Source organism: Folsomia candida, unplaced genomic scaffold (genome assembly GCF_002217175.1).
Source record: "Folsomia candida strain VU population unplaced genomic scaffold, ASM221717v1 Fcan01_Sc009, whole genome shotgun sequence".
Classification (NCBI taxonomy): Eukaryota; Metazoa; Arthropoda; class Collembola; order Entomobryomorpha; family Isotomidae; genus Folsomia; species Folsomia candida.
In genome coordinates this window covers 4,556,958-4,570,159 of record NW_019091201.1, presented here as the reverse complement: position 1 = coordinate 4,570,159, position 13,202 = coordinate 4,556,958, and the positions used below count along the sequence as shown (strand labels likewise).

Here is a 13,202-nt window from a genome sequence, read left to right as displayed (position 1 = left end):
CCCCCATCCTACAATGTTAATGTCCCCACGGCTTCCGCGGCCACTGTTTTTGCGAGAAGGATGATGGCGATACATATTTATGTATGCTGGGTGAAAGTGGTCCTCACTTTTCACCGGACTCAGGGGTAGCTACTAATTATTAGGCGATTACTAGCTAAATATTTGGTTAATTACTTATAATTTGTGAGAGTGTCGAAGGCTGCAATGAAATGAAAAAAGTGTGATCGTGATCATATTATTATAATTAAAAATTTATATACAATTTATTTATATCGTAATCGTATTGTATGTAAAATGAAAAAAATCAACTGGGTTTAGTTACTATTTTATTATTATTTGTATCCTTACATACATATAAATACTTACACAACTTACTTACCACTTCCCTACTGTTTATTAAGTAAATATGATGTATAACTTCTTTCAATGTTGTCTTGAAAGTGATATGTTTTCCTAAGAATTAGCACATTTATATCAATTGAATAAAAAAAAAGAAAGAAAAAAAGTGGAGGGAGTTGCAATTTTGATTTTTTTCATGAAAATATGAATACCAAAAAAAAGCTTAAAAATTATTGGCGAATTCATGGTTGAGTTAGGAACAAGTTGGCAATTCATCGAAGAGATCAGCACATTTATACTTATCAATTGAATAAAAAATAGTTGAGGGTTTACAATTTTGATTTTTTTTAAGAAATGTATTTTTTCATGAAAATATGAATACCAAAAACAGCTTAAAAATTATTGGCGAATTCATTATTGAGTGAGGAGGAACATGTCGAAAATGGTAATTCTGCTTGGAAAAGATTGACGAATTTTGGTGCCTCGTCGGAATCGAGAAGATTTTCATTTTCGTTTTCGTCAAGAAATTGGAACTTTGAGGAAGGAAACGTGATCAAATTGGTGGACGAGATTTCCGTGATTGGTGTAAAATCGGGGCAAGCTTCTTGTATTTCGGCATTTTGGAGATCTTGATGCGTATTTGAGACGGGTGACGAAAAAGGGGCAAAATCGATGGGGGTGAGAGTTTCTTGTCCTTCAGGATTCGTATTTTGACACGTTTTTGAGCCGTATGGCGAAGGCAGGGGGTCGAACAAATTGGTGAAGGAGACGGGATTTAGGACCATGGTCGTGAGTGGGGAGGGGGTCCGCTCCAACCAGATTTTGGCCGCGGCGAGTGGCGACAACGGTTGGCCAGTGTCAACTTCCGGGTAGTCGCTCTGTAAATTATTATGTAAAATTATTTATATTGTAATCCGGAATAGCTAAATCGTCACATTTTCCAGCTCTGGGAACTTACTTTAAAATTCTGAACGACAAATTTGTATAGTAGAGTTCCCAATTTTTTACTAAAAATATCACTCCTTATTTTGACATTTTTTGAAGGAGATCTCAAGTTTACGAAGCCTTCAGAAAAATTGGAACTCATCGAAACTGGGTTAAAAAAACTCAACGCCAAAAAATCAACTCACTGAGTACAAAGGAAAGTACCGTTCAAGGAGGTTTTTACGGCCTGAGCGAAAAATTATTTTTAAACAATTAAAAATAACAACGCCGTTGGCAACAAAAATGCAAAGAACTTCATTTAGCCCGAGTCAGGGTCAGAGTCCGCTTCTAAATTTTGTCCAACGACCTGACGATTTCCACCAAAAAATTTGTATTGATGCTAGTTCAATGACGCTGTTTATATCTATCTTATCGTTTTCTCGGCGCAAATTGCCGTACACCCGACATAATATTCTCACTCACATTTATGGAGCATGAAAAATGTCATTTTTTATCAATTTCAAAAGAGACAAATAACGTGACGACAAATGAATTATTCTTTGAAAACCTATGAGTACAACTTTGCTAAGCCCGAACCAGGATGGATTGGTACTATAAACCCATGTTTGTCAGAATGTTATACTATTTTTCACTAATTCTTGCATTAACTAACGTCAGTTGGTAGTATTACTTGGCACCAAATACCACGAACAGTGGAGGCTGTTCCTATAAAATTTCGAAATTTAACCCTCCTAAATTCTAATCCGAAGTTATTTTTCGACTCCACACTAAATTTTAGCTAAATATATAAATTCTTAGAAATCGGTATGGGTACTCTTCCTTATTGCCAATCTGGTTATTTTTTGTTCATCTTTGACTTCATATAATTTCATGAGAAGCCATTAAGTATCACCGTTCCGAATTTTAGCTTTTAGAGACAAAATGTTAAAATGTTAAAATGTTAAAATGTGACAGTTTTACATCGCCAGGACTCAGATTTCTCTGCTTTTCAGCCTCAGATGGCGACTTCTTGCCATAATTTCGTAGCAAGTTGTCTCATCCCCACAGAGAACGGACTCTGCTAGGGGCTGTACACAGTGACATTGCCATTCCGTATGGCTGGGCTCACCCTGTCACGAGACAGCACCTACCCCGTACTAACACCGAGCCGAGTAGGATTAGCAATAGCTTCCCGGCCAGAGGAATCGAACGTGTGACTGCGTGGTGACAATCCTACCCTCGTACCTCTGAGCCATAGGGCCTTGCTATGACAAGTTATGAAAATCGGTACGGGTCACCCCAACGGGTCCCGGATGTGAAATTTTAACAATTTTACTTCATCTTCTTCTATTAAGGGTCATTAGAAACTATGTACGAAGTTTCATCTCGATTGAATAACTTAAAAAACCTATCAGTACAGCTTTGCTTAGCTCGAACAAGGATTGGTTAGTACATAAACCCATATTTGTTTTCTGTAAAATTATGTGCTACTATTTTGCAATGAATCTTGAATTAACTACTGTTGGTTCAAAATTAATATACAGTAAAATTACTGTGAAGGTTGGAAAATAATGTATTTTAAAACAAAATCAAGTCATGGAAAAAAATATTTCGCCAGATACCCTTTCAGATTTTTTACTGCATATTAATTTTGAATAAACAGTAGTATCAATTCCTAGTATTGTATCAAGTTCCAAAATTAATATTTTTAATTAAAATATTGATATCCCTTCCTCGTGACTTCCTCTCATGACCAGTGGAGGTCGCTCCTATAAAAATTTCGAAATTCAACCCTCCTACATGCTAATCATAAGTTATTTTTTTATTTTTTTGATTCCATTCTAAATTTCAACTGATTATATCAACTTTTATAAATTGATATGGGTTACCCCCTACTGCCACTCTGGTTACTTTTTGTTAATATTTTACTTCGTATTATTTCATGAGAAAGCACTGAGGACCACTACAAATTTCAGCTTTCAAGTTAATTTCTGAAAATCGGAGGGGGTATCCCCATAGGGTCCCTCCGGATGAAAAATTTTCTAATTTCAATTTATACTCTTCCCTTAAGAGCCATAAGCAACTTCCATGCAAAATTTCAGCTCGATATGACGACTTTTAAAAATCTGTATGGGTCACACCCTAGGGTATCTCCGGTTGAAAAATTTTCCAATTTCACTTCACATTCTTTCATTAGAAGCCATTAGCAATCTCTGTACCAAATTTCAGCTGTCTATGACAATTTTGAAATTGTGGTGCATAATTCCCCACCCACTCCGATGACCCCCACCGGTCAACCACTTGACCGGTTTCGCCCATCATCGACCTCATTTCCTAACTTTGTCCAATATGCATATGGTGAAAATTTCAGGTCAATCGGTTCAGTCGTTTTGGTTTCATCGTGTAGATGGGCCGGACGGGCGAACGGACGGACATGAGGGTTCCATAAGCCCAGACTCGGGCTAAAAACTAACTTTCAAGAAAACAGCAGAGTTTTGTTGACCACGGGGTCGCATGACGACAGTCTCCTTGGGCTTTTTAGCCCGAGTCAGGGCTTATGGAACCGTCATGTCCGTCCGTCCGTCCGTCCGTCTGTTCGGCACGATAGAGCCAAAACGGCTGAACCGATTGACTTGAAATTTTTACCATATGCATATTGGACAAAGTTAGGAAACGAGTTTGAAGATGGGCGAAATCGGTCAAGTGGTTGACCGGTCGGGGTCATCGGAGTGGGTTGGGTATTATGCACCAAATTTCAAAATTGTCGTAGAAGGCTAAAATTGGGTACAGAGGTTGCTAATGGCTCCTAATAGATAAAAATGACTTTAAGTTTGAAAAATTTTCATCTTGAGGGACCCTATGGGATGACCCATACTGATTTTTCAAAATCGTCATAAAAAGCTGAAATTTGGTAGAGAGGTTGCTAATGGGTCTTAATAGAAGAATATGACGTGGAATTGGTAAAATTCTTATCAGGAGCGACCCTATGGGGTGACCCATACCGATTTTTAGAAATTACTTTAAAAACATTAAATCCGGCAAGGTCATACCTAATGGCTTCTCATGAAAGGATATGAAGTTAAAAGTGAGCGAATTTTAACCAGAGTGACCCTGGAGGGTAACCCATACCATTTTTTAAGTTTAATTTTTTCCATCTGAAATTTGGTACGAAGGCTAAAAACCACTTCTTGATAGCAAATATAGCTGTGGAAGTTCAAAGTGGTAATATTATGTCGGTCAATTCGGAGAAAAATTTAGAAACAGCTAGGACTCACGGAGTCAGGGACTCTGTCCCTGACTCGGGCTATATGGAGTCTGCACTGTAGGTTTTATAATTTTTCCCAAATATTTTGCAAAATTTTCAAAACCCACACCACTTTGACGGGCTAAAACTACCAGAAGCGAGCATTACGTTTCTTAGCTTTTATGCACACGTACAGATGAGGATATGACTGATTTTATGGCAAAAAAGCTAAGAAACGTAATGCTCGCTTCTGGTAGTTTCAGCCCGTCAAAGTTGACATTATCACCTCCTTGTACGGTACTCATCTTTGTCGTTCAGAATTAAAAAAAAAATTTCCAGAGCGGAGAAATTGTTAACAATGTGCCGATTTTGACAATTTTGATGATAAGTCATCGAGTATTACAGTTTTCGATACCCAGGGCTAAAATTACTACCAAGCGGTATTCATATATGACTCTACCAAAGAGGTATTGGTATACAATACCATGTAATAATGGCTGAGTATTAAAATTTTACCACATCAGTAGCAAATTTTTACGGGCCGGTATAATTTTAATACCAAGCGGTAGCAACTTTAACACCGAGAAATCAATACCTGCCTGCCTTTACCAGATTTCTAACAGTGTAAAACGTTAACAGATTAAAATACATACCTTTAACTTTGTCCGTATCTCGTTAAACATCACGTTTCTGGCAGAAAGTGGGGTCCGCATCTTTTTCTTGATCTCTCTGATGGGATCGTTACCAACTTCCACGCTTTGTCGCCCACTGACATCTCCCTTTTGTTGTGGGGCCCCTGTCTTATCGTCACTTTTGCTGTTTAATTGTGAAAGGAAAAAGTCGTCCAGTTGAAATTTCCACAAAACGTCTTCGTCCGTGGCAACTCCGGCGTCGGTGGTGACGATATCGGTGCCCACTTTTACGGAAGCAGAGGTGACGACATGATGGCTGCTACAGCTTGCTTCTCGTTTTTGGATTTCAATTTCTAAAAATTTTTCCTTGTTCTCGAACAGTTGGAGTTCCAACATTTCGTTTCGGAAGGACATGTCTTCAAGGGCTTTCTGAAAGTGATAAATAAGGGGGTCACGTAATTTGTGCAGTGTTTGGTTTCTTGCGGGTTTGCACAATTTCTTGCACTGCCTGCAATATAAGCCACGCAAGAAATGCGAGGTGCAAGAAACTGGGAGAAAGTGTAAGAAATATGCTACATCTAGCCACCCACCGTATGAAGTACAGCGGCGTGGCGTAGTTTCTTGCACCTTGTATTTCCTGCAGGGCAAAATATTCGCCTGCAAGAAACCACTTTCTCCCCGTTATTTCTTACAAGTGGTTACTTTCACCGGAAACACTGGTAACTCGTGCAGTGACCACTTACCTTCAATTCGTTCACTGTTCCCTGCAATTTTTGACATTTTGCGTCCTGTTTACTAAGACGTTTCTTCGTATCGGCACAAATCCTGGGAAAAATTTCAATTTTTTTCATAAAACAATGAGACCAAAATTCAACGCATAACAAATTAAGGGGCCCACATGCACTCGTTATTCGCTTCTTCAAAATCCGTCTGTTGTTCTTCCTCCGCTACAGATTTTCTGTCCTTATCTTCCTCCTCCCGTTTCTTCTTCTTATGAATCGACAACAACTCTGAGCTTATCGTTTGACACGCAATTTCCACATGTTGACACGGACAGAGGATGAAGCCGTCCTCCGTTTGCGTGGGGGTGCAAGGTGGGATCAGGTTCCGCTCGATTTTTGGGACCACGTGGTTTGGCAGCATTCTACTAAAAAGCCTTCTGGACGTCCTCTCCCCGGAAAAGGTTGACCCACATCCGGAGTGGGTTTCCTTCTGGCGATAAAACGGGGACGGGTTTTCGGGCGTTTTTTGCTGGTTTTGTTGATATTGAGCCCCATGGATGCCATAAGCTAGGCGGACGGGGCGTTGGTGTGGTCCAATTGGTTTGGCGGGGGCACTTTTGGGCGATGGAGGGGGTCGACTTCTTCCTTGACCTGGGAAATGTATTTACGATTTAAAATTTCATGCAAAAAAGTCGAAGATAAGCACAACTTGACCTGACTCAGGCTATATTAAGTCTGCACTGTAGGTTTTTTCGAGTGAATGACCATGGGTCGACCCATAATGCGTCAAATTGAAGTATTATAATGAGGAGATCATTTCTACATAAAAAATTCCAACCTTCATACTTAAAATTCTTCAGGAAAAATCAAAATATGTAATAAAAATCGCATTTTTTTTTCCGCATATTTTGATTTTTCCTGAAAAATTTTGAGTGTGAAAGTTGCCAATTTTTATGAAGAAATGTCCTACTCATTATAACACCTTCAATTTGATTCACAGGGTACCATACGGTACGTAAGTGGTTACAGATAGAGGTACATCCCTGACCTTGATTATTATCGACCCTTGACCTCGGCGAGGACAAACTTGACCCCTCCCTCGTACCCCACCTCGACGCTGGACTCGTCCCCCGGGAAGAACTACATCTCGTATTCGGACTCGGATCTCGCGACATGCAACTCACTGGAGTCCCAGGAACGCTATAGTATCGCAACGATTTCTCGAAATCGGATCCCTGTGCAGATTTCATCGTGGGAATTTTCGACTTTTTCGAGGCGCAGAAACTCTTTGATTTTTGAAATTTTTCCGAATTTTCCGTCCCCGTCATCATCCCGGGACGTCGGGAGGATGAAATATTCGTGGATTCGAGCAGTTGGGACAGAACGGAGCCTGGTGGGACGGGAAAGATGGGTTGGTCGACGAACGTGGGGAGTAAGGTTCGACTGCTGGTCGTCATTTTATTTAATTATAAAAAGCGAGGGGGGATTTATAGTTTTAGGAAATTTATGTAAATAAATTGATGCAGAAATTTTAATCCACACGGGACAACGCACGATTGACATCGTTTCTATGGGGCGGTGCCATAATAAGACGTGATCTTCCCATGGTCACGTTTTGCATCCGAAGAGGAGAAAACGCGTTGAGAAATTTTTACATTTTCCCAATTTTCTGCGCGTTTTCTCCTCTTGGGATGCAAATATCTCGGCCAAACGTGCCCATTGGGAGATCGTGTCTTTCGCAAATTTCATCCTAATTAAATTTGCCATCGATTCACACTAATTTACCCAAAATCGAAGAGCATACACGCTGGGAAACTTACATTGTATTAAATTTCGGAAATTTTTGTACAAATAAAAATCGAAATTAAATACATGCATAAATTTGTATTATGCCATTTCTATACTCAATTTATTATTTACAAATTTTCATCTGATAATTTCACCCGACATTAAATTTTAGCCACACAATTAATTTTGCTCACTTTTCTTTCCAAGTATTTTAACTCGTTTAAATACGTTACAATTTCATGCGAAGTGGCTTCGAAACCGTTACTCCGAGCTTCAACCCCGCGTCGAAGTCGACTTTCGCCAACGAAACGTTTCCCAAGAAGGGCGCCTCCTTCGCAAGAAAGTTTGGAGTTAATTGGAGGTGCGGTGGCAGGCGGTTATCCTTCATGAGCTGTAATAAACAGAGGTCGGATATGTATTTAAGAAAAATCGCTATTTAATATTTACAAAATATGTCCCGCAAAAATACAGATTTTCTCAAAATTTGTATTTCTGAATTTAATATTCTCGATTTTTCGTAGTATAAATAAAAAAACTTTGTCTCACATCGCTCAAATATTTTCAAATTATGTGCATTTTTGAAAAAAATATGGAAAATATTTCCATATCTCTGGATTTTTTATGGTCTATTTCTTTGAGCAAAAAAGTGTTATCTCGCATCGTTGAAATTTTTACAAAATGTGAGTATTGTGATAAAATATGATTTCTGAATTTTGGAAATATTTACAAATATTTGAAAACCTATAGGAAGACATAACAATTGTAAAAACATTTCGAAATTTTTGTGATTAAGAGTCTGGTAATAAATTGATAAAACAAACTTGAGGATGAGTGTGCGAAATAATTTTGAGAAATAAGAACACGCCCAATTGCTGGGTAAATTTGCGAAAAAAAATCCCATGGATTTCCGGTAAAATTTTTGCGAAATCTCGCATATCTCACAAAACTTGGCAAGTTATGCTGCTATGCTCAATTTGCGAGATATACGAAATATGTGAAGGTTAGAAATAATCTTTTTAATCTGGGTTCGTGTTTTTTCTAAAATTTCAAAAAAACTCACCATTTCGAAACCGCTCAGCTTGAAGGAGTTGAGTTGGGACGACGCGGTCGCAATAACTGCGGCTAAGAGAGCTATATCGATTTCTCTCGAATGCTGGTCCAACTCGTCATATATTCTAAATAAAAATAAGTAAATTAAGCACAATTTGCTCAAAGTTGAGTAAGTCTTAAAAAAGAGTATGGCACAACCAAAAGGTAAAACTTACCAAAGGCCGTAGTGCAAAATTATGCAAAACTTGTGCCCAACGAGTGGACAATTTTTGCACAACGTTGGTTAATTTTTACCATTTTGTTATGTCATTTTTACTCAACCTTGAGTAAATTTTACTAATTTTTATTTAGAGTTTACCGTCGATAATCATTGTCGACGGAGGTCAGGTGGAGTGTCAGATTTCGGAGGCCTACAAAATACGATATTTTGAGTGAAAACCCGACAAAAAAATATTCAGGAATAAAATTATGAATGCGAAATTATGCAATATTACTGCATAATTAGTTGTGGATCGAGTGGAAATAAAATTGTAAAATTTTTTCAAGACACCAAAAAAACCAAATAAAAATAATGAATTTCGATTCATAAGCCCAATTGAAGACATAAGACAATTGAATTTTTATAAATCAAGTAAGTCATTCTGAAGAGATATGTTTTCGAATTTTTGGATTCGCGTTAAAATTCGAAAATTTTTAGAATTTTTAAAAACCGAGGTTTTGCCTGGAAAACAGTTTAAAGTTCTCGCTCAAATTAGAGCATTACGAAAAATCCAAAAATACGGGTATGCTTATTTTTTGTGGCGAACTAAATAAAATAGGTCCCATTGAGATTTGAGTTGACCTGCATCGTGAGTGAGTAATTACAAATAAAATTACGAATAAAAACCATAAATTACGATTCATAAGGCCCATTTGAGTAAAAGCCTGAAGGATGGCTTGACATCTAAACCGGGCTTTTGACACGGCCACATCCGTCAATTTCTTCCACCCTTGGGCAACTCTGAAAATCCCGTCCAAATGTAACGGCAGGGTGGCCTGCCTGTAAATCACACAAAAAATCAAAAATCCGAATCAAAACCTAATAAACAGTTACAAACGAAATGTAGCCAAGGGGTGAGGCGACATGGTCATGGTACGTCAAAACTATATCGATTTTTGAAATCCCCGCCCAAAACTAGGTCTAAAAAATATCAAGCTAAGAAATTAGAATTGAAATTTGAAGTTTGCTAAAAATTGCACATTTTTTCAACTTTTACGCCAAATATTTTGATAATTTTTTTTTTTTTTTTTAACATAACGCACGAATTTATTCCAAATATTCAAATTAAATCATCAAATACATATCATTTATTATAAAAATATTGAGGCGACGTCTTCTCGACAAGGCTTTACAAAATTTGGCCGTCATGGGTAGGAACTAAGCCAGTGCTTGTCTCCCGTATCTTCTTGCCTCTTAAAATGTTACAATTTTAGTAATTTTGGACAATTTCAGAATTCATAGAATATCATTAATTAATATAATTACAAGGTTTTCTTAACAAACGACGTATCAAATATATAGTAAAATCTTATCACATCATAAAACTAGGTGGGTTTATCTTACATACTAATTTACGACTAGGTATTGGTTAATCATGCAGAAAAAGGAAAGTTAATTGCATCAAAACCCTAAATTAATGTTTATTTTATTCTTGGAAATTTTATAAATAAAAAATTTGTCCCAATTTTTTTGAAATTTAGGAAAAAGGCTCGAATTTATACTGCATGCATAAAAATCAGTCAAAATCCGTCCATAAAGAAGGTGACGGAAAGAGGAAATGAGATCAAAATTGCCAGAGTAATTATTTAATCGGTGGACAAATGCTTTATAAATAATATTATTTGCATAAAAGATAATTACATTTCCCCCCGCATGCGAAACCCCATGAAGGAAGGCGTCGTCGAAGGCTCGCGAGTCAATGTTTACTTTTGTAAGCAATTTGGCTACTATTTTTCTTAAATCTAAAGTATGTGGACATTTTAAGTAATGTTCCACTTTCGGTTTTAAAAAATTGCAAAACGGGCATGAAAAATTAGTGTAAATTTTAAGTGAATGTGCCATGGAAGGGGTCAGACCCACATTGTGCCAGAACTTAAAGACATTGTCTTTTTCCGGGTTTGACACTGGAGTGGTTGCTAAGCGGAGCCACTGTGGGTGAGAGGAGAGGACATCGTCCAGCTCTTCCCATTTAATTTTATTGTGCACCCGTAAGCAGTGCAGGTAGTTGGTTGCCTTGGCAACCGCAACCCTTTCTGACTTACTATACAGTGAATAAATGTCAAGCTTTATTTCAGTTGAGTCGGTTACCATCCCAACCACATCAATATACTTTTTCCTCTCCGAAAATGCATGCCTTTTTACTGCTGCTGGTAATGCCTCAATGGATTTTAATTTGTTCGGACAGTAGAGATCTCCAACCTTTACTATCGTACAACGAGATAAATAATTATTACTCAAATTCCTAAATAAAAATTGGCTACCTATCATAATATCATGTAAATAATCCCTGCTACACGTGGCAAGTCCCACGCCAAGCCGTTGGGTCACACTGTATAATTCTTTATAAAAATAGGATAGTTTAACAATCTCGGAATTAATTAATAATTGGACTTGGTTAAAAGATTCAGCGAGAAAATAATTGTCCTTACAAGAGGACAAAACCTTATTTACCAAAGTGAGACGGAAAGTTGCGATCTGGGCTGCTGGGTTCCGCACGCCTAGACCCCCATTCAATTGCGGTAAGTAGACGTAGGGTCTTGAAACCCATCTTTTCGACCCCGACCAAACGTAATTTTCGATTTTCTTGGAAATCTCATCCAATATTCCCAACGGTGGATCTAGTACTTTAAATATGTACCAAAATATCGGACTGAGAAAAGTATTGACGATTTTACTGCGTGAAAAGTGACTAACAGGTGCGCACTTTTTGGTGTAAAATTCTAATTTGGAGTCAAATTTGTCCATCAAAATCGTAAAATTTTGTGCCATAAAATTATTATTTCCGAAATAAATTCCCAAAATTTTCAGCCCATCTGAAACTACAGGGAATCTAGTTAAGGGGGGCGCCTGGGCACCTAATATCAAAATTATTGACTTCAGATCATTTAATTTTGACGATGAAAGTTGTGAATACTTTTCGTACTCCGACTCAACTATGCTGATTTGGCTCTGATGACCAAGGAGGACGTTTGTGTCATCCGCATACGCCGAGAGGTACTTGTGCGGGTGTTTTCGCCAGGCGCTAGGGCCCGAGATTCGCAACTTTCTATGCAAATTAAATAATAATGGTTCGATCGCGATGCAGTAGAGAGGACTCGCACTGGGGTCACCCTGCTTGAGACCGACTCCGACTGATATGGGGGCCGTGAGATCACTGCCCACTGACACCACCAAGGTGAAATCAGTGTGCAGTAATTTCACATAGTTAATAAAATTTTCAGGATATCCGAAATTTTTTAAAACCCTATAAAGATATTCAAGGTTTACAACGTCATAAGCGGCCTCTTGATCGAGACTGAATAATAACCCATCAAGTTCACCACTCTGAAAAGCATCCCGTATGAAGGTCAAATTGTCAAATATTGACCTCCCCTTAACACCACATGTCTGCCACGGACCTATGATGGAAGGGAGGGCAATATTTAGACTAGACTTTACACAACTTGAAATGATCTTATAATCAGTGTTGGTCAGAGATATGGTACGATAATTTTTAAGAATTTTAGGGTCACCAGCCTTGTAAATTAAGGTGGCAACAGAGCTCCTGCAAGATTTTGGCAAAAGTCCATCATTACACGACAATGTTGCTAATTCGCTTAAAATTTTACTAAATTGAGTAGAAAATGTCTTGTAAAATTCGAATGTTAAACCATCCAAGCCGGGGGCTTTATTATTTGGGGATTTTTCAATGGCATGTAAAATCTCGTCACAAGACAAATCACCTTCAAAACGTTCAGGATTTGTGATTTTTGGCATATCAAACATAAAATTATCAATATTCGATAAGTTTACACAAGATGGAGCGAATTTTTCCGCAAAAAATGACCCCACCATTTTTAGCTTTTCGCCAGATGACAAGTCATCCAGCGCTTCATCTACAGTGATACCCTCGCGCGTGGTTACCACCTTTCGGTCAGGGAAATCACTGCATACGCCATCCCCACGAATGGTACCCTCTATACTATCGATAAAATTTGTAAAAATTTCGGAACTAGCTACATTTGGTGTTCGAACCAATTTGTTGTATGTTAGACGAATTAACCTTTTAATATTCATTTTGCAATACAGGTCTGTTTCCATGGCAACCCGTATTATTTTACTCTTTAGTTTTTCATAATTATCCAATGAGAAATCAGACGATAAGAAGTCTTTTAAAATCGACTCGACCGTGTAATTAAAGCTTGAATTATTTAATATTGACTTTGGACATGACCATAAGCATTTTTGGTTATTATTGGTGGTTG

At 37.9% G+C, this 13,202-nt stretch overlaps 3 protein-coding genes across 3 annotated transcripts; all 3 read right to left on the bottom strand.

Moving 5' to 3' along the window:
- Nucleotides 1-68: 68 nt before the first annotated feature.
- Nucleotides 69-5,556, bottom strand: LOC118436529. The gene is made up of 2 exons (XM_035854819.1): nucleotides 5,161-5,556; nucleotides 69-1,217 (listed from the first exon to the last, which is right to left on the bottom strand). The coding sequence occupies exons 1-2, from the start codon at nucleotides 5,551-5,553 to the stop codon at nucleotides 732-734; spliced, it is 879 nt and encodes a 292-aa protein (XP_035710712.1). The 5' UTR covers nucleotides 5,554-5,556; the 3' UTR covers nucleotides 69-731.
- Nucleotides 5,557-5,590: 34 nt separating this feature from the next.
- LOC118436577 lies at nucleotides 5,591-7,318 on the bottom strand. The gene is made up of 4 exons (XM_035854970.1): nucleotides 6,967-7,318; nucleotides 6,038-6,512; nucleotides 5,883-5,964; nucleotides 5,591-5,647 (listed from the first exon to the last, which is right to left on the bottom strand). The coding sequence occupies exons 1-4, from the start codon at nucleotides 7,316-7,318 to the stop codon at nucleotides 5,591-5,593; spliced, it is 966 nt and encodes a 321-aa protein (XP_035710863.1).
- A 473-nt stretch (nucleotides 7,319-7,791) lies between these two features.
- Nucleotides 7,792-9,818, bottom strand: LOC118436632. Its single transcript, XM_035855094.1, has 4 exons — nucleotides 9,596-9,818; nucleotides 9,058-9,109; nucleotides 8,710-8,824; nucleotides 7,792-8,040 (listed from the first exon to the last, which is right to left on the bottom strand). Exons 1-4 carry the CDS (start codon nucleotides 9,609-9,611, stop codon nucleotides 7,879-7,881), a joined length of 345 nt encoding a protein of 114 aa, XP_035710987.1. The 5' UTR covers nucleotides 9,612-9,818; the 3' UTR covers nucleotides 7,792-7,878.
- Between the last annotated feature and the right edge of the window lie 3,384 nt (nucleotides 9,819-13,202).

Bases quoted from the DNA above. Each gene is read 5' to 3' on its own strand.
- LOC118436529 (XM_035854819.1), bottom strand. From the start codon at position 5,553: ATGTCCTTCCGAAACGAAATGTTGGAACTCCAACTGTTCGAGAACAAG. The intron at 1,218-5,160 runs GTATGTATTTTA...AATAATTTACAG, and splicing joins AGATACGGACAAAGTTAAAG to AGCGACTACCCGGAAGTTGA.
- LOC118436577 (XM_035854970.1), bottom strand. From the start codon at position 7,318: ATGACGACCAGCAGTCGAACCTTACTCCCCACGTTCGTCGACCAACCC. The intron at 6,513-6,966 runs GTACGAGGGAGG...TACATTTCCCAG, and splicing joins GAGTCCAGCGTCGAGGTGGG to GTCAAGGAAGAAGTCGACCC. The intron at 5,648-5,882 runs GTAAGTGGTCAC...CTTATATTGCAG, and splicing joins GAACAGTGAACGAATTGAAG to GCAGTGCAAGAAATTGTGCA.
- LOC118436632 (XM_035855094.1), bottom strand. The intron at 8,825-9,057 runs GTAAACTCTAAA...ATTTTTATTTAG, and splicing joins GTCGACAATGATTATCGACG to AATATATGACGAGTTGGACC. The intron at 8,041-8,709 runs GTGAGTTTTTTT...TGTTTATTACAG, and splicing joins AGCTGAGCGGTTTCGAAATG to CTCATGAAGGATAACCGCCT.